At 37.7% G+C, this 21,415-nt stretch overlaps 2 protein-coding genes across 2 annotated transcripts in view; both read left to right on the forward strand.

The window, feature by feature from the left end:
* Window positions 1–16,841: 16,841 nt before the first annotated feature.
* On the forward strand, window positions 16,842–18,038 carry LOC149786674 (uncharacterized). Its single transcript, XM_089975960.1, has one exon. The coding sequence runs from the start codon at window positions 16,842–16,844 to the stop codon at window positions 18,036–18,038; it is 1,197 nt and encodes a 398-aa protein (XP_089832086.1).
* Window positions 18,039–21,181: 3,143 nt separating this feature from the next.
* The window catches only part of LOC149786675 (uncharacterized), a 56,142-nt gene continuing 55,908 nt past the window's right edge, over window positions 21,182–21,415 (forward strand). The window contains exon 1 of the mRNA XM_089975961.1: window positions 21,182–21,260. Within this exon, the coding sequence (XP_089832087.1) occupies window positions 21,182–21,260 (79 nt within the window). The remainder of the gene's footprint in view (window positions 21,261–21,415) is intronic.

Raw genomic sequence — 21,415 nt, forward strand, 5'->3', positions numbered from 1 at the left:
TCTGTGAACACAGAGATTCAAGTTCTAATATAGAAACTATATATAGTCTTAATATTTGATGGAATGGAAATAGGACTGATGTTAATTGCAATGAACACGATAAGTCTAAAATTATAGATTACAGCTAAGCTGAGAGAATGATTAATATATCTAATATGAAATAGTTTAAAATATCCATACACTGTTTTTAAATAAGCGATAATATAAAAAAATAAGTATCTTTACTTTTTGTTGTTTATGGGGATTAGTGCAGAAGAAAGGATGTTACTGAAAAAGACATTGAGACCATGACAGCTGCTGCTGATTATACATTGAAAGCAAAGAAAATTTCCTTTATCATGACATCAAAATAATATGAGGAAACGTGAAAAAGACAAAATTGCTAAACTTGAGAGGTCTTGAAAAACAGCTTGATGACAAGCTGCAAGAAATGAAAAATTCACGATATCAATGATCATGCTATTGACTTCATGTTGGTTTTTTTAAAAATATGTTTGCAAGAAGTGTTCCTCATATGGAATAATAGTAAGTATTAACTTGTGTTTACATACAGTTTCATTTATATATCCTTTAAAATTAATGTAATAATGCACCTTGAAAAGCATGATTTTGAACCTTGAAATAACCTTGAAAATTGTGAAAGAAGTATGTTGCTAACCCTGATGTTAGGTCACCAACCAGACATTTCCAGACCTGCCAACTCTTATGAATTTGCCATAAGTCTTACAAAAATGACCCATAAAATACTGACTTAGGTATACAAACAAAAACTATGGGAAAATGATAGTTGCCAAGAAATCTGGATAATCGGTTCATGTAGATCCAGGTTTCATATTAGGATTAGTGAAATAAGTCAGAGAAGCAGACTAACTTTACAGCAGTACCCCAGATGCTTTAAACTGCACCTATATGTTTATGCAAAGCATCTGCATGATCAAACTGTTGATTATAGAATTTTTTTAATGGCATCCAGAAAGTGATAAAGATAAAAGGGAAAATAAGCCTCTAAAAAGGTGTTAATAACCAGCACAGAAGAATAAAAAGGAGTATTCAGATTCTTGTGAATAAAAGCTGGAAAGGATACAATTACATTTATTGGACATCACGTGCCAATTTGAGTATATCTCCTGGCTGGAGATATGATTGCCATCGTCGTGTGAAATGGAAAAATAATTTTCAAGAATCATGTCAAGTTGAGAGATAGCAACAAGCCATTGAGTTGCATAGGGCTTGGAACTAAAGTTTGTGCAACTGTACTAGTGGTAAATAAAGTCTATGTGTACTTTACAAACTTTTCAGTTGAACATAATGTTTATCATCGCTGCGTCAGATTTTTAATTACGTTTCCAGCTTTACAATAGCAGTTATTGATATTTTGTTACACCTTACTGAAAATTGGTCAATCTTATGGAAACAAATCAACTGCCTTACTGAGATAGACTTGTCAGGGTTAGCAGGTCTGCATTTCCAGGGCTCAGGGAAACCACTTGTCCTCTCATTTTGACCATGTAAAGATGGGCTATCCAGAGGAAGCATGACTACTTTTTCGTCCCTGGTCTGAGTGATGCAGATTCACACCTTGAGAATGTATGCTGACATTTTCTATCCGTAACAAGCTATGAACCTCATCATTGTTGAAAATTCTAGCAAACAACACTTATTGATAACTTTGTCAGTTTTGCCTGCTTGTTGTCAGTGTAGAACATATCACAGAGGTAACTGACACAGGCTCACAACGCAAACTTGGTACTAAAATGAGTTCAGATCATGAAAATATTATGTTTAGATGGAAGACAGCAGGTATTGTCAAGTTATACTTTTAGCTCTTTTGGTCACAGACCAAAATAGCATATGCAGTGTCCTTTTGTCAGTACATTCATTAGCACAAATTTGATATTGCTACTCCACCAAAACTACTAGGAGGATTGCCACCTCATTTACAGAGAGATTCCTCCCAGGGTCTATTCGGTCCTAAATGAAAATGGCACCCCTAGGACATCTGTTGTGCACATCGTGGAAGCCATTTAGAAATTCTTGCTATTGCTACTTCTTAATGGATGGTTGTATCAATATGGGCTTTTTGTAAATGAGTTTCGTCTGTTTTGACAATCACTACTCAGTCTGAATGGATGGTGATATTGACAGTTGGTTTCCCACCTAAAAGACTAATTCTGATCTCTAATAGGTTCCAAAATAAAATGGTGCTGATTAGACATCCAATATGGCCAACATGTCATCCTTCTTGAAAGTTGTTTTATTGCTACTTATTCTAAATGATTATAAAGTTGACATGGGGTTTTCACTAAAAGACTCAGTATGATGTCTTGTTGTTTCTAACATGGCTGGGTTTTACACTTCTCAGAAATACTTTGCCTGACCAGGTTTTAAGATAAAAATTTGATTTTGCTGGGTTGACAGAAATGGGGGTGGGGATACTGGACAGAATGGGAATAGAGAAACCAGACCCAATAAAAACTGACCCAGCCATGTGTCTGGACCCTAAACCAGGCAAAATTTCTGCGCTTGTCCCTCCGACTTTTCTGTATGAAAAGGTGATTGTCAGACATGTCCTCCTATATCCAATCTTGAAATTCTTGTTATCAATAATTTTCCTAAACAGATGGTCTGGTATTGTCACTTTAAGCCTTCATATGATGCCTAGTTGGTCCAAAAGGAAATAGTACCAATCAGACATACATATTTGAAAATGTAATACATGGTACTTTTTGAAAATAGTGCTTGTTGAACCTTCAACATACCTCACAAATCTTTTATTGCTACTTCTAAACAGATGGTCTTAGCTAGAAGGGGTTTTCACTAAGATTTCTTGTCATCTCCAAATGAAATAATGTATATCTGACATGTAATATAGCCAGCCTTAAAATCTTGTTGAGCCTGAAACCGATGGTCATAATGACATGGCTTTCACTAAAAGACTTCTGGTTAGACCTAAAAAAAACTAGGTGCTGATCTGACATCAGTATGGCTGCTGTAGTGAACATCTTGAAAATGTTATAGCTAATTCTGAATAGTCATAATGTAAAGGGGTTGAGTTACTAAAAGACTTCTTATGATATCTAATTGGACCTAAATAAAAATGGTCCTGATCAAATGTCCAACATTATGACTATACTAACATTCTTGCAATACATAGTTATTCTTGTATTGCAGTGATTCTAATACATCCTGCATAGCTGTCTAAAATCATGTTAACATTACTCTTCTTGTGGGAATGGTGGCATTGGCAAGGGGTTTTGATTAAAATACTTGACACAGATTTTATATTATTCTGAATGAAAATGGTTTGTGTCTCTTGATCAGCTAATCAGCATCTTTGTGAAGGAGTTTTGAAAACCAGACCGAATTTACCTTGGAGTCAAATCAAAGGTCATAGCCTGCATTTGTCTACTTCATTGAGTATATGAACACAGAGATTTATACATATACAAGTGAATTTGACCATAATTTCTATTTGGTTGTATTCCAGTGAACAAGTTGATAGTGATTTCAAAGTGAATTGTCTATTTTGATTTTTAGCTGTAATGGCTTGTGAGCGTCTTAACACAAATTTCAATGGATTTTTGTCATTTAATCCAGTTTGTGGATATGTATTGAATACCTTGAATAATAGATTGAAAATTACTTTTTTTTCTTCCTCAAAACATTCCTTATAGATTCAACAAAAATCTGTATGTGGTTTCTTGATATTGCCTTAAACATGTTCATTGATCTTGATATTGATATTTTCAGATATGTTAATCTTGATATTTTCAGATATGTTCATTGATTTTGATATTGTTCCAGACATGTTCATTGATCTTGATATTGTTCCAAACATGTTCATTGATCTTGATATTGTTCCAGACATGTTCATTGATCTTGATATTGTCTTGGACATGTTCATCGATCTTGATATTGTTCCAGACATGTTCATTGATCTTGATATTATCTTGGACATGTTCATTGATCTTGATATTGTTCCAGACATGTTCATTGATCTTGACATTGTTTTGGACATGTTCATTGATCTTGATATTGTCTTGGACATTTTTGTTGATCTTGATATTGTCGTAGTATTCATATGTGTTTATTGTCTTGTTTTGCACAGGACTTGTCAGGGAAGTCATTCTTTGACAGGAGGATAACCAACCTGTATGATACTAAAAGACACCATTTACTCATTTACTCTGTTCAGTAGTTCACTTTTGTCTGATTTTTGCATCATGTCATAATTCTTTTATTTAATTGTATTTCAGGAAGCTCAAATGGCAGATGATGCTATCCAGGGAATAATTAATCTAACAAAGAATGATGCAACATTTGACTCTCTTTTCAAGCTCTTCTTTGATGGTATGCTCTCTCTCTCTCTCTCTCTCTCTCTCTCGTTTCTGAAAATGATTATATGCAATGTAAACTTGTTGGTTGAAACTATTATATGGTTCCTAATTAATGGTTTTATGTATTACCAGGATGGAATAAAAATTATTTTTAATAAGCCATTAGTATTCTTTTTCTTTAGCCATGTATATCACGGGCTGTTCCAGTAAAACATATATATCCCTCCCCCTCCCCCCGGATGGCACTTAAAAAAAACTTCTGTAGGAGGTTGTGTTTCAAACTATTTGGTTCTAACAGTGGAAGGTTGGTTAGGAAAATCACTTCTGTTGTGGGTTGTCTTAACAAAATGAGAAATCGCTGGTGGGGTTGTCAGAAGAAAAAAAAACGAATACAGTAGTCCCTCTCTTGAATGGCCCCTGACCAGCGGCCACCCACTCCTTATGGCCAGAATCCGTTGGCACCGACTAGTTTGTATTCAAAAGTACCCCTCACGATAGGCCATCCAGCTAACGCAACCAGCGGCCGGCATATTAGTGCAATAATATAAAATTTACCCCTCACAAGCGGACGCATTTTATTTTAATATGTATCCAGAACCATTATTTTATTCATAACGTGTGTTAAGTAATCCGATGTCTGTTTCCCGATGTCAGGTTTTCGTTACTGAAAGAAGTGTTGACTAAAGTACATGTACCACTAAGGTTAATATTATATTATTTACTCCTCACAAGAAGCCACATTTTTTCCATAAAGCCGAGAAAGACTCAGATTTTAATCCATACAAAAGGGTAAGTACATATAATCCAATTAGCCTTACTGCTTTGTTATCATAAGATGTCTGGTTTAGTCACTCCGATAATTGTTAAGATTACAATTATTGAACATTAGTAACAGCTGAGAAGTGGCAGTATCAATGTACCATACACAAGTCAGCATGAAACAATTCTGCAGAAGTGGGAAGGTGAAATGGACGGAGAAAGTAAGGTTGTTTGAGCCAAGAGATGTTTGTATCCTGATTTGAATGACAAGAAAAAGCAACAATTTTGTAGTTGAATTGAGATATGACGACTTTACTGCAAGTAATGGATGGTTGCACAGATTTCAAGTGCGACAAAATATTAAGTGTTCTGTCCATTAGTGGAGAATTGGCTGATGATAATGAAGTTGTTGAAGATTGGAACAAAAGACTAAACGATATATGCAGGGGATATGACAGCAAGGATATTTTTAATTGTGACGAGACTGGTTTGTTTTTTTTAAGACTGTTACCAACAAAGTGACAGATGATGAGATCTGCAACATAATTATAAAGACAGTTTTGAAACTCTATCAATGGTTTTTCATAACATTCTTTTGAAAATGATGAAACAATTTGTTTTACATTTATTTCACAACATGCATGTGATTTTTTAATGAAAATATTGAATGTTTTACAATTAAATGTACTTGTGACTTTCTTCATATGTATTTACTATTCGCATTTGTCATCCCCCTCTAGAAAGGCCACCCTCATTATAAGGCTGCTTCCCTGCTGCAATAGGGGTGGCCTTATAAGAGGGGGGCTACTGTATATATTTCAAATCGCATCTAACCCCCTCCTAGCAGTCTAACTTGAATAAAACATTGGATCAGAACTTGATGCCAGTACACGCAAGTGCACGTAATTTGTACAAATTCGCGTATTTTTAAAGCAGTGATACGCGTTCAGCAAATTGCATCAACGTCGTGGATATAAAAAATGTGCATTTTAAAAGTGCATTTCGTTACGTAATTCATGCTGCCACAGCTGTCTCACAGCGCATGATGCGACATCCATATATCTGGATACTTCTGTTCGACATGAATGGCCGTTAAACTAAATTTGATTGGTTCATTGGACCCTGGAACAAGCATTTTATGGTAGTTTTAGCCTTACTTTCAGCATGGAAGTTTTACAAATGCATGTTTCGAATAAGGGTCACACAGGAAACCAAAATGGCTGAATCACAACATGGTTTGTCTTCAGACGACGTTTTCAGTCGGCAAATACTGGCTGGTGATAGCTATGATGACAATGAATTTCATGTATATCGTTCTGTTGGACATTGGGAAAGTGTCACTGGAAATACCAGTGTGTGATTTTGAGCCCAAAATTGATGTTGAGTGCGAGTCTGATGTACATGTTGGATGGACAATATGCCAGTTATATTCAAGATACCCATGTCTGAACAAGCAGAATATGGGAATGTTGGACTTAAAACCCTAATACAGCATTATGGAAGAGAAAAATCAGGCATAAGAGGCAGCAAAGCACTGATTCAAGGAAGTGAATCTTTGGCAGAGTTCAGGTTAGTGAAAACTGACAGAGGTCTCATAACGCTTATAATCAGGCGTATTTGGATGCCAATTTTTTTTATTTAGGTGGGCAGTAAAATTCAAAGACTTGCCAGTCCTGCTTCAGTCACCTGCATAGCGGGAAAATGTGTTGATCAGTTAGCTGTGCTGATATTTGAAATGACAGAATTTAGTGGCTGAAAGCCTCCCCCCCAATTCGTCACCATTATAAGAGTACATCAGAAGAACATGCTGCAATAGCTAAGCGGCAAGATCAAAGGCTTTGACTGGCAGCTGGGTGGGAAAATCTACTGATATTAACAGTGCTTGAATTCAGAGGCAGAAAGACCCAGAGACGTACATGTGGCCATTTATAACAGTACATCAAATAAACAACTTTAGCTTTGATTATTGTGTTCATTTCCGAGTTAAGGGAATAAGCAGTGCATGTGACCTTGAAATCATGACATGTTGAGACTTAGACTTGAATGAGTATTTTGGGGTTCAATGGCAAACTGAGGAAGATTGTAATGAGATTCAGGAGAGTGCTAAAGTTGCTAGAACTGATAGTTTGGAAGGGACAGTAGCCAAGTGTAAGAAAGTATGTGATGCCTAGCCTAGCTTAGTGCTTTGAATAAGACCTTCCTTGGATCGAAAAAATTTAGACTCACTCTAATGGACAAACAAGAGCTATGTCAGTGTTATAAAGAATGTTGAAATTAAACTCTATGGCAACCAATATTTCTTATAATTTGCATAGTTTTCTGGGAGGGGACTGCAACTTTTGCTGGTGGGACTCATATTTTTACCAAAATTGGAGCCATGGACTCTTAGTTTTAAAATCCTAATGAGACCTCTGGTTCAAAACTTTTCTTTTTGGAACAGAGATATCCAAGAGAGAATACCCATGGGGCCATACCTGTGAGATGTTGAACATTGCACAACCATAAAGAACAGTAACTTGTTCAAGCTAGTAATGCATATGCATTTCGGACAGCAGGCAATGAAAGGAGTTCACAGCACAGAATAATATTCGAACACAGAGGAGGATAATCATATTAAATTCAGAAACAATTAACAGTAGGGACCATCAGAGAATCCCCAGACAACATAATTGTGTGTAGATCTTTAGTTGGCAGAACCACTATGGCAACAAAAGAAAAATTAAATGACATTAAACATAAGAGACTGACTGATCAGTGTAAAGTTAAACTCAAAAACACAATGGATACAATTTGCCCAGGTCATGTTCGGTTCTTCCTATGTATATTTTGATCATGGTGGTATTTTCCGCAGACCTTTTGGCACTTGGTTCCAAGCCATCATTTGGTATTTGTATTACAAATTGGATAACTAAAAAAGTCTATTATCTAGTGCACTACATTTTTAAGCAGTGTCATTAACTAATGATGAAATTGATGAAAAAATACTTGATGTCATTCTGATATATGGATTCTTTACTACACTGCTAATCTGTTCATCCTGATTCTTTGTTTTTTTTACTGTCTCCTTTAGTCTTACTGGTACCAGTGCTTTTAATAAAATTGTAACTTCTATTTTCTTGCAATTTAAATATTTGTAATGATGTGTTATTGTCCAAAGGTAAAATGTGCTTAGTGTTGTAAAATCTAAAACTATTAATTAGCAAGTGACTAAAGTAAAAAGTGGGCAGAAATTATTGCCATATTACAGTGTTGTTAGAAACAACAGAATAGTTGTACAAGATGTATTTTGCAAAGTTGTAGAACCAGCGCTCATATTGTCACCACATATTCTACTTAAATAATATCATTATTTCTGTATATTCCTATCAGTATTTTCCCAGTGGTAGTAATTTTCTGATCTGATGTTGTTCATTTCATGCACAAGTTTTACACATCAAGGATTCTCACAGTATCATTAAAAAACAATGTAATCTGCTCCAGATTGAGTTGTTTGAGAAGAAATTAATTTTTTAACCCAAAAATCACTGAAGCTACGAGTTCTTGCATTAAAGTCTTACATTAAATAAATTTGAAGTAGCCACGATAGTAGTTTAGGATGCAACTGTACTAATTTCCCCTTTGGTATATCCAAATCTTGAATGTGATGGAGGAACATAGCTCCAAAATAAACACATCAATTTTAGAACCTGTTCATTGTCTATGAATCAAGTATCCGAGTCCAACTGAATTGTTAGAAATTTTTTAATTCTTTTGATATCGTAATTAGCTGTCAAATATGGAGTAAGCCTATGGTCTTTCTGACATCCCAACCATGACTCCACGACAACCACGTGACCATGTCCAATGACATCACACTAATAATCGCTATACAACTAGAGATGACATCTCTTTGAGAATTTTGATTTCAGTAGAGCCTTAACAGAGTGGAACAGTAAGAAAGAGTGACAGATATTTAAGTGTTAGGGAGATATTTAACAATGGCTATTCCTGCCGCCACCACTTCCTCATTGGAGATCACATACACACACACAAAACTTAGAGTAAATCCTGAAGTCCTGGCAGCATCCCTGCAGGGGAGATAATTTGACTATTCAGTTTTATTGTTCTCTCGTTATCCCATGGTATTTCTGTTACTTGAACATTATCTTACAGTGTATCCAGTCAGCATGGTCGAAAAAGACTTACAACCATTGAGAGTTGTTAAAGGACTCACATTACTACAGATGTGAAAGAACGAGAACCATACTATAAATCAGTGAAGATAAAATAGAGTATATATGGGTTTGACTGTCCCTGATTGGTTGATAATGAAAGTAAGATTTTAGTAAAAACAATATTTTGAGAGCTTGTCCTACTTGTAACTGAAAAAGGTGAGGGACATTGTTTTATTAACATAATTTCCATCCTTTACAGACCTGAGTTTGGATGACTCGTTACTGAAGTTAGCAGCTGACCTTTTGGTGCAGTATTGAAAGCACACATTTCAGATTTGTATAGATCCAGAAAATGGTGCAGCTGTTATGGTTTTCTTTTCACAAAAGCTGTCATCATAGATGTGTCTATACTGATACAAATTTGATCATGAGCACTGAAAATTTTAAGTTACTGAATTTTGATATCATGGTGTTTGCACAGGTTTACAGTGGGAACTGAGTACAGAGAGTCCTGAACTCTTGAGTTTTGTGCAGAAATATGGAATCTGAGCAGAATACATCCAGAAATGTAGAGGTTTTCAGTCTTGGATTTAGTCTCCCCGTTGCGTTTCACACTGATATGCATATTCACAGAACATTTGTATAATAGTAGGGAAGTAAGTGAGAAATTTAGATGCATATCATAAACAAGACAAACAGTATGTGGGGGGAGGGGGACAAGATCATAAGAACAGGCTGGAATGGAGAAGTATAATAAAAACAATAATGAGTAGAAGTGTGCCTCTTTTTTTATGTGTGCAGCATTATTTTCTCAGCTTCATTAAGAAATTTCATCAAAAGGAAGACAATAAAGGGTGTACAGTTAACTAAACCAATATGAATTTAGCTACTTAAAAGATGTATCAAATTGATTTTAACCTTTTGGTCTGTTTTTGTCCATTCTGGTGATATGTCCACTGAATCAGTATCTTTGGAAAATTATTTGGCAAATTTAAAAATTGAAAAATCTTTTGGCAGATTATGATTATACACTAGTTCTGCTTGAGAGATGTGAATAATCTTATTTCTTGGTTTGTTGATTGTGGTTGTTGCTCAGTTTAAATGCATCATTGAAAAACATTGATGCATTCTCATACTTTGTTACAAATATTTATTACAGATGCACATCTCCAGATATTGGAGAATATAGCAGTGTGTGATGCAGGATTGCTCAAGACTTTTCCATCTCATATGCTTACCATGAAAAATCCATTTGTACCAACTGATGATGACTTTTAGGTACCTGTCAGAAAGGCATTTGACGATATTCAAAGGTCTACAAAAATTACTCGAGTCAAAAGTTATAAACGCGTACAGCTATGGCAGAAATGATTGACTAGTACCTTTGCTACTGTTGCCACAGTTGATTAGTTGGTTGATTTAGTTTGGTTTGATTTGTGTTTTTTTATTTTTTAACAATATATTGGGTGGAGGAAAAACCCCGAAAGACCACCAACCTAAATTGGTTGATCTGTGACACAAACTCACACTGTGAGATGTGCAAGTGATGTAAAAGCAAGCACCTTAGTATACTTGGGCACATGGAGCCGCTGTTGATTTGACATTTATCTCCAACAGCTGAAGTCATTTAGACATGAGATCTCGGGTTTCGGTAGATCATTATGGCCTTTACACCATTTTCAGATGAAGAGAATCTATATATGGCAGCCAGTTTTACTGCTGAAGAAAATCCAAGTCCTTTTGAGACACCAAACAGCATTTATGTAGAACCACTGACCTTCCACAAGTAACTGGCAACATTCTCATTTACACATTGGAGGCAAGTAATCACATGACAAGCATCTTTTACCACTGCCATGGAAACCCCTCAGATCTGTATCACAAGAAAAGCATCTTATACCACTCTGCCATGAAAGCCCATCAGGCCATAGGTGTAAGTCTCATATGAAAGACTAGAAGTGGAAGATAGAACCTGTGACAACTGGATTGAAAGTGCAGAATGTTACTGCCAGGCCATCAGTGATGATGATGATGCTGTTGACAATACAGCTAACTGCAATGACATTGATTTTATGAGTACTCTGGGAAAAATGATTCCTTGACTTTCATCCATTTTTTAAAATCTATCATATGATATAAAAATGTTTGACTTGCTATATTTTTTTTTATAACTTTATATTAGTCTTCCAACAAGACATAAAAATAAAGACATCAGTAACTGAAAAAGATGTTCTTACAAGAAATGATGTAGTGTAAAAAGTAGACAGAAATAATGCAACATCACTTCCACAGGCATCAATGGTTCTGACAAATCATGTATTATAAGTTTACCAAAACATTTATTGAAAACATTAATAACAAAGAATCATAGAATCTGACCACACATTTAAAGCAATACAAGATTGAACTATTATTCTAATCAATAGCAGCATGCCTGAGAACAAAGAAAAATAGCAAGACAGTGATCACTTTAGTAAACTCAGTTTAGGTAAGGATACAAATTCATGATTTCTGTATTAGAATAGAAATATCTATTATAAAATCTGTATTCATGGAGGTTAAATTAGTAGGTATTAAGGAACTGATCAATGACATCTACAAATAATAAGCCACCATGAAAATTTCTGATGTCACAGTATCAGAGATATACTTGGCTGACAGACAAACAAACATAAGGACAAAAGATTGATTATAATGAATGAACACAAATAAAAATATGCAGTAAATTATATGATCTATAAGAATTCAGTAGATTACCTCCAGTTAGCTGTCATTTAAATCGCTTCTGTCCCCAACTCAATATTAAAATCGCTTCTATCACCCACTAACCCATAGCCAGATATTATGTTAAAAAAAATATGCTTCTGTAGGGGGTAGTGTTTTTTGATTGAAACACATCTGATGGTGGATCGTAATTTTTTTTAATTGCTTCTGTTGTGGGTTGGTTGAATTTGAAAGTGCTTTCCCCCCAGGGGGTATATGTTTTACTGGAACAGCCCTAAGACATCAAGACCCATAATTTTATCATTTGACCAATTTGGCAAGCTTCTCATTGACCAAGTTTTCTTAATGCTTGGCAAACAAATAATAACAAATTAAAGATTGTCACATTTTCATGCAGAATTCTTTTAAGCCTCAGAAAGTGATATAGAATAATAATAATAATAATGATGAGGACTTTGTATAGCGCCTAATCTTTAGAAGCTCTAAGCGCTTTACAACATTAGAGAACACCTATAAGATAAAAAACATATAATGATATGATTACAAAAACAAACACCATGAAATTAGAAAACATTAAAAAACATGCTGAGAATAATTAAGGTAGGAAACATTATTAGGTCTTTAAGTTTGTTCTTGCAGCTGAAATACGTGAGTTTTGAGAGCTCTCTTGAATGTGATCACTGTATATATACTGATGGTCTGATATGCAATTGCTATGAATTGAAAAATGAGGGAATTGAAATTAATGACAATGACAATGGGGACTTCTGTCAACATCTGACACCAGTACCAGTATGCTGATCAAACATAAATCAGCACAAGGAAATGGAATAATCTCATTGCATATATCCTGAATAGAAGGTTGACTTCAAAATGACTAACATAAGATTTAATTTTGTGAACAGCCATGCAGCAGTTGAAAAAGAAAGTGGACATGAAAGAGATACGTTATGTGTAGTGATTCATTTCAGTTCTAAATTATCTAGACAGTAGAAAGTCTTAAATTGAATAACATTTAATAATAACTGAACAATAATTTATTATCAAAGTGAACTATTCATATGAATGTACTGCAGTAATTTAAAGGATCTTCATGTAAACATTCATAATTGTGATTAAGTAATAACCAAGTAGTAAATGATTACATAATAGGAAGGACCACCTGAATGTGCAGCTTAGTCCATGGGTCCTTTAGTGACCATGTTCTTGGAAAGGTGCAGAAAAAATTGTGTACCATTATTAAATTAATTATTAGGCGAGTGGTCATCATTCTCTAAACAATGATCATACACAGATAAAGCACCAGTTAAGCTCAGAAACAGTCAACAGATTAATGCTTATACAACTGGAGGCAGAATCTTTAAAAGGTTTTGATTTCAATGGAGCTTTAACAGAGTGAAGCTGGAAGAGAGATGGTTATTGAATGCATACATGCAAATGATTATGCTTTTGGCTTAATCATTACGCTGTATTCACCAAATTATGTTTACATTTGCCTCTATATAGATTATGCTTTTTTTGGTACAATAGAAAATAAAATTCTCTTAAATTCCACTCATATATCTGAAAATGTTCTTAAAAAGATGACTGCTGTGTAAGAATACATAGGAGTACTTTGTCTATTTGCTGTTTATAGCAACTGTATATAACCCATTTCCAAGAAAACAGACTGGTTTCTTCAGATGTTAAATTTACCTCACAGAGTCATACTATTGATAAGCTAGTCAGTTAGCGGACCGGTTTATACTTTTAAACAAAGGAACTTCAAGACATGTCAGATCAGAAAAAGGACAAATCAACACCACTTACAAACTTTAAAAGAAGAATATGAGAGTAATGTAATACAGCATGCTTATCTTATTCATATATGCTATAATTCTGGCATGTAGTATATAGGTTACACATTTTATGCGCAAATTACACTTTTTGTCACTTATCATAATAATTACTCTTACACCTCTCGGTGGTAGGCATGGATGCGAATGTTTAGATTATTGAACTATGGCTGTTTCTTCCTCCCCACCTTTTCATACACCCCCCCTTGTTTTAATAATAAGGGTGAAGCTACCACCTTCAGATAAAATCCTTGCAGCATCTCCTTATTATACAGATGCAAGTGGCACAATGTGCTGAAGAGAATATTTGTTAAAGTGTTAATTAAAATGTATTTCAGACAAAGATGACACTAGCCCAGTTGAGAACAGACACAGTTCAGAGGCGATTATAGAGAAGGGACACAGCGCTGGTAAGAGATAAGTTTGACAATTTCTTAGTAAATATTCCTCTAATTTATTATTATAATTCTAGAATAATTTATTATTCCCTGGCTGGAAAAAGTCTGGAGTGAACATAGTGTTTTACACATTCTTGTGTTCATTTGTAGCTTCAGTTATGTATTTTTTATATGTTCATTTTTTTGTTCATTCATTATACCCTCAATATCTTCGAACCAATTTCACCTACAGTAATGGCTGCATCTTAAAGAAAGCAACTTGGCTTTAACAAAAGCAGGTCACAGTGACTATTTTCAGCATGAGCAACATTTTATATGCAGTTGCTGTAGTATCACTAATTTTCATGGGTTACCAAATTTGGGGGGCTTTCTTCATTGCCTCAAACCACAAATTTAAAGACCTGACAAAACATTAGTCTCATATGATAAAGACACCCCCACCCACCCATTTCTTCGGAAAAGAATTTTAAAGCATTTAATATCAATTCAAATGTAGGCATATTTTGCCTATCCTTGCATGCAAAGCCAGCTTCAATAGACTGGGCAGAAATCAACTGAGTGATCGAACGGCCACGAAAGCGAACTACAAACACTTTGTGGAGAGTGCAGGGCATGACAAAGCACAGAAGATGTCATGACCATCCAATGCAGCCAAAGTAGTCCCCAGCCATGATGATTCTTTGTACCACTGAGTTCCAGCTACCAAGGCCGAAAGAGTGAGGCTGTCTCTGTGCAAAGGCTGTTTCACTTAAATCTCCTTCACGCACATGTTGTGCACCTATCATTCAGCCCCATCATCACACTCATCGTTCCCAACCTGCACCTACCTAAGTCCTGTGGTGATGGGCAACTGGTGAAGCAATAGATGGAGATGACCACTGGGAGTTGTAGTCAGAGACCTGCACATAGGTGGCCCTTGGACAAGTGGTCACTCTGCTCTGTACCTAGGGCAGCAGAACAGTTCGGCGCTGCTTACCCTGCATAGGGAGGGGCCTCGAAAAGGTGGCCTAAAAAATAGCTTGCCCTTCAAAATATGGCCAGCTTGCCATGGTTGGCAAGATCTTCCATATCGTAGTTGAAACCATCAAAGAAAAACTTCTTATTGAAGCATGGAACATCCATACTGTCTAGGACAAAGAGAACGTAGCAAGACCTCACAGGAGAACAGCCCTAGTTGCTAAGGAGCATTCACCCTACAATATTGACATTGCAGCTTTGAGTGAAAACAGGTTCACAGAGGAGGGTTCTTTGACTGACCTAGCAAGCGGCTACACCTTCTTCTGGGAAGGAAAAGCCCAAAACGAAGACAGGATCTATGGAGTCGCCCTGGCTATCGAATCAAGTCTTCTGAAATTGGTATCAATGAGAGGCTAATTAAATTGTGACTACCTATCAGCCACGCAACAATCATCAGCCCTATGGCAGACCTGCCAACTCTTACAATTGCCGTAAGTCTTAAAAATTACCCTTAAAATACGGACTTTTGGCATACTAGTAAATACTACGGAAAAATGATCATTGCCTTAAAATCCGGATAATTGGTTCATCCATGTTTTGTTTGGACCTGGGTTTGTTGTTGTTGTTCTAGTTTTTAACGCCATTTTTCAGCACAAGGCTATACATGGCGGCCAGTATAACTGGTGGAGGAAGAACCCTGGAAAACCCAGAGAAGAACCACCAACCCACGAGAAGCTACTGGCAGGCTTGCCCATGTACCCACGCTAGCCAAACCTTGGACTCAAACCCATGCAGACAGAGGTGAGATGGCAGTGATCCGGAACGGTGAGCGCTTTAGAACACTCAGCCAGGACCTGGGTTTCATATTAGAATTAGTGAAATTAGTCAAGGAACCAGACTAACTTTACAGCAGCACCCCAGACACTTTAAACTGCACATATTTGTTCATGCTAAGCATCTGCATGATCAAACCGTTGATTATAGAATTGTTTTAAATGGCTTCCAGAAAGCAAGGCATGTTTAAGATGAAAGGGAAGATAAGCTTCTAGAAAAGTGTTAATAATCAGCACAGAAGAATAAAAAGAAGTATTCAGATTCTTGTGAATCAAAGCTGGAAAGGACACAATTACATTTATTGGACATCACATGCCAATCTTAGTATGTCTCGTAGCAGGTAATATGATTGCCATCGTCATGTGAAATGGAAAAGAATTTCCAAGAACTATGTCAAGTTGAGATATAGCAACAACCCATTGAGTTGCATAGGGTTTGGAACTAAAGTTTGTGCAACAACTGTTCTAGTGGTAAATAAAGTCTATGTGTACTTTACAAACTTTTCGTTTGAATATATCATCGATGTGTTGAACTTTTAATTACATTTTCCAGCTTTACAATAGCAGTTATTGATATTTTGTTACACCTTAGTAGAAACTGGTCATATTTTTGTGGGGAAAAATCAACTGCCTTACTGAGACGGACTTGTCATGGTTGGCAGGTCTGCTATGCCCCTACCCTCTTGAGCCCAGCAGAAACCATCGAGCAGTTCTATGCAGACTTCAGTCCTCAGTTCCAGATGATGACAAGATCATACTACTGGGGGACTACAGCGCCCATATTGGCTGCGATTATGTTCGATGGAAAGGTGTGCTTGGCAAACATGGTGTCTGAAGATGAACAATGGCCTGCTCCTACTCAGCAAATGTGCAGAATTTGACCTCAACACAGACTCAATGTTCAGAATGGCAAACAAACAAGAACACCTGTATGCACCCCAGATCTCGCCAGTGGCACTTAATCAGCTATGTAATAGTCCGCCAGCGCGATGCCTGGGATGTCCTCATGACCAAGGCCATGCAAGGAGCAGAGTGCTGGACAGACCACGGACTTGTCCAAACTACCCTAAACCTGTACATTGCCCCATATCTCCTAAGGCATCCTAAGCTTGTGTGCACAGCCTTCAGCATTGTCAAACTTCAGCAGCCTTCCATCCAGTTCAATTTCCAGATGAACCTAGATGGCCAGCTGTCCAACAACGGACCTATATGTGGAAATGCCTCCGAGAAATTGAACAAATTCAGTTACATGATAAGAGAAACAGCTATGGTGACTTTGTGCCCCAAGAAGCAAACCCATCAAGACTGGTTCAACGAGAACAATGGTGCCATTGAAGATCTGCTTGCCAGAAAGAACAAAGCATTCATGGACTGGCAGAATGACCAGAACTCCATCTCCCAAGAAGACCGCTTCAGATCCTATCAAGCAGAGGCTCAGAGAGAAATCCGCAACATGCATGACCAGTGGTGGGAAAGGAAAGCTGATGAAGTGCAATGCCAAGCCAACACTATCAACTCCAAAGAGTTCTACAATGCCATCGAGTCAATCTTCAGCCCTTCAAAGTCAGGCTTTGCTCCCTTGCTTACTGCAGATGGCAGTACACTAATAAAGAACAAGGCTGGCATTAAGGACAGATGGAAAGAACACTTTAGTCAGCTCCTAAACCTGCCCTCAGTCTGCCAATCTGTTCTTGACCTAATACCCCAACAGCCAATGCATGACAAGCTGGATGTTCCGCCAGTGATAGAGTTGAGGATGGCCATTAAACAAATGAACTGCGGCAGGGCACCTGGAAAGGATGGTATCCCAGCGGAGGTGTACAAGGCTCTCAGTGAACGGATTCTGGAGGCATTCCACAATGTGCTAATCAGCATCTGGATGGAAGAGGAGATGCCAGACAACCTCTGCAAGGCATCAGTTGTGACCCTCTGCAAAAATAAAGGCACACGTGCGGAATGCAGTAACTACAGAGACATCTTGCTCTCCACAACTGGCAAAATACCTTCTCAACAGGCTTATTGTGGTAGTGTCAGAAGATAACCTTCCTGAGTCTCAATGTGGTTTTCGATCAGGCAGCAACACCGTTGACATGATCTTTGCAGTGAGACAAGTCCAAGAGAAGTGTCTTGATCAGGACATGAATCTGTATGCCGTCTTTGTTGACCTGATTAAGAATTTCGATACAGTCAACAGAGATTCACCATGGGTAGTACTCAAGAAGCTTGGTTGTCCTCAGAAGTTTACCAACCTCATCCAGCTCTTTCACGATGACATGACTGGAGAGATTCAGACGGTAAACCTCTGAGAAATTACCCATATCTAACTGTGTCAAACAGGGCTGTGTATTCACTCAGGTACTCTTCAACTTTTTCACACAAGTACTGCTCCATGTTATCCATGACCTTGACTTTTCTATCTACATTAGATAACATTAGATATCGCCTAGATGGATCAGTGTTTGATCTGCGTTGCCTAGCTGCAGTGGCCAAGACTCTAGAAAGACTCATCACTGAAGCACTCTTTGCAGATGACTGTGCCCTCATGGCCCATGAAGAGACTGACCTACAGGCAATCGTGGACAGGTTCTCTGAAACTTCCAATCTATTTGGACTCACAATTAGCCTAGGAAAGACAGAAGTCCTATTCCACCCCACCCCAAACACCGTCCCATCACAACCCTGCATCACCAATGGCAACATGCAGCTGAAGAATGTGGACAGTTTCAATTACCTGGGCAGCACAGTATCTAGTGATGGCTCCCTGGACAAAGAGATCACTGCGAGGATCCAAAAAGCCAGTCAAGCACTTGGATGACTCCGAACCAAGGTTGTTCAGCACAAGGACATTCGCCTGTCAACAAAAATGAAGGTGTACAAAGCAGTTGTCCTCGAATCTCTCTTGTATGGCTGTGAAATGTGGACTGACTACCGAAGGCATATCAGTCAGTTGGAACAATTCCACTAGCACTCCCTGAGATCCATCATGCAGATAAAGTGGCAGGACCAAATCCCGAACTAGGAAGTCTTTGATAGCGCCAACACAACAAGCACTGAAGCCAAACTAATCCAGGCCCAGCTTCTTTGGATTGGCCATGTCATCTGCATGGATCAAAACAATCCCAAAGCAGCTGTTCTTTGGCGAGCTAGCCCAGGGCAAAGAAAACCAAAGCTGCCCTCGCAAGAGGTACAAAGACAGTCTCAAGATGCACATCAAATGGACAGACCTTCAGCCCCACCAGCTTGAGCTTGCTGCCTCAGACAGAAGTCACTGGCAAGCCCTGATCAGAAAAGCCAGTTCCACCAGCGTCCCATGCCCCACCTACAACCTCTTGTGTGCAGGGTGTTGCTGACTGCATCATTTAGGCTATAAAGCAGTTGAATTCCAAGGTTTACAAACAGCAAGTAGAGAGTATTCTGTAAGTGCATTAATCAAATCTGGCCTTTTTGACTGCAGTTGTATGTATTTTCTTCTCTTTTTTCTTGATTTTTACTCACTTTCCACCAATTAGGGCTTAAGGGAAGCCCTCTCTAATACTTATGTTTCAGTGCTCTTCATAAGTCAGACCCTCAACTTTCAGAACTTATCAGGTACTTTGAGCTGTAGGGACCAGATTCTTGCAATATCCCAAGTAAAGTAACTGATCTGTACAAAAGATAGATCATTGTGACCTAATTTTCATGCTTGTGAAATATTTGCATTATCACTTGTTTCATACATGCACTGTCATGAAACCCATAATGTCTCCAGTGGGTCTCAGGGATGAAGATTAGACCTGATGTAACCTTTTTAATGTCATAAGAAGCAGCTGAGTTGAGGCAATCGCTTTCTCATAAGCTGCATTCCATATCATTGGAGGAGAGGATCCTGGTGGTCATGATTAGGAATGACTGATGGATGCTACTCCAGTCCAACACACTTTGGCCTTAACTTTTGTCTGGTCTGATGAATCAGATAGTTACACCATGCTTCAGGCACTATGTTCAAGACATTGCAGTTTCACCGATCACCATATTTTTGAAAGATCACAATACTGATGAAAGAAACATACTGTTGTTTTTGGAACCTTACAAATTGCATATCTTCTGATGTCAGTGGCAAGGGTCAGTCAAGTAACATTACTTCCTTGTTCGAGTATATTACTCTGTGTGGTTTTGACATGAGAAATGCAGTAAATGAACGTAAATACTTGTATCCTTGTTGGGCTCTGGGGAGCACAGGTGATGATGCAATGGAATTCCATTACAGGAGTAATTAGTGCACCAAATTCCTGACCAGTAGTGTGAGACCTGGTTTTGAAATGTGCTTGAATAATACATCCAGTTACTCAGATGAGGGAATTGTCAGAGTTAAGGAAATTGGCCATAATTTTTCATCATTTAATCCAATGATGAAAGTAGAAAGCTAACCAAGCTATCAACTTTTGTGATAGCTGAAATGCTTCAGGGCATGGCTGACAGCTTACTTCGCTCAAAGTGATTTGTGGAGAGACCCATTATGGCATTTCTACCTTGTCAAAGGTTTGATGCAATGTAGAGATTTGTATGTCTGCAGTGAGAATGAGATGCCTGACAATTGTACATTTTAGAATGTCTCCAGTGGATAGAATCTTCCTTTGTCCTAACAAAAGTATGGCTGTGGCAAAGATGGCTGCATTTGGAAACCAATCTTTGTGATAGTGGGGGCATGAGGATCATGATGGATTGTTCTACACATAGGGAGCTTTTGTTTTGCATGTTGCAAGGGATATATTTCTTGTACAGACTGCCATAAATGGAATCTTGAAGTGGAGATGTAACACATCAAACAGGGAGAAGGCAGGAAATTTATGGGAGCCACAGCTCCACTTAACACAGCTGGCCAACTTGATGTCAGCACAGCTAAAGCATGGAAGAAACCTTTAACAAATACTGTCTGTATTCAGATGACATTACATAGCCAGGAGGTCAAAGCAAGATCAGAGTATTTATGCCACAGAAACCAGTGCAAGCATCCACCCAAACAAAAAGTGACGTAGACAAGTTCAGTGATCAATGTGAGTGTAAAAAAAAAAAAGAGTAATCAAGTCCACAAAAAGAGCAGGAAACCACAGGCTTGGGGTGGTAATAGAAAGTTTGGCACATAAGATATCAGGCAAGAAACAGTTAAAGCTTGCCCACTAAATAAGCAGTAAAGTGGCCCACAAAATGAGCAGTAAAGCAGCCTGCTCAGTTAGCAGTAAAGCAGCCTGCTCAGTGAGCAGTAAAGCAGCCCATTCAGTGAGCAGTAAAGTGGTCCACTCAATGAGTAGTAAAGTGGTTCACTAAATCAGCAGTAAAGCAGCACACTCAGTGAGCAGTAAAGTGGTCCACTCAGTGAGTAGTAAAGTGGTTCACTAAATCAGCAGTAAAGCAGCCCACTCAGTGAGCAGTAAAGTGGTC

Source organism: Sinohyriopsis cumingii, chromosome 12 (genome assembly GCF_028554795.1).
Source record: "Sinohyriopsis cumingii isolate HCF-2022 chromosome 12, ASM2855479v2, whole genome shotgun sequence".
Taxonomy (NCBI): Eukaryota; Metazoa; Mollusca; class Bivalvia; order Unionida; family Unionidae; genus Sinohyriopsis; species Sinohyriopsis cumingii.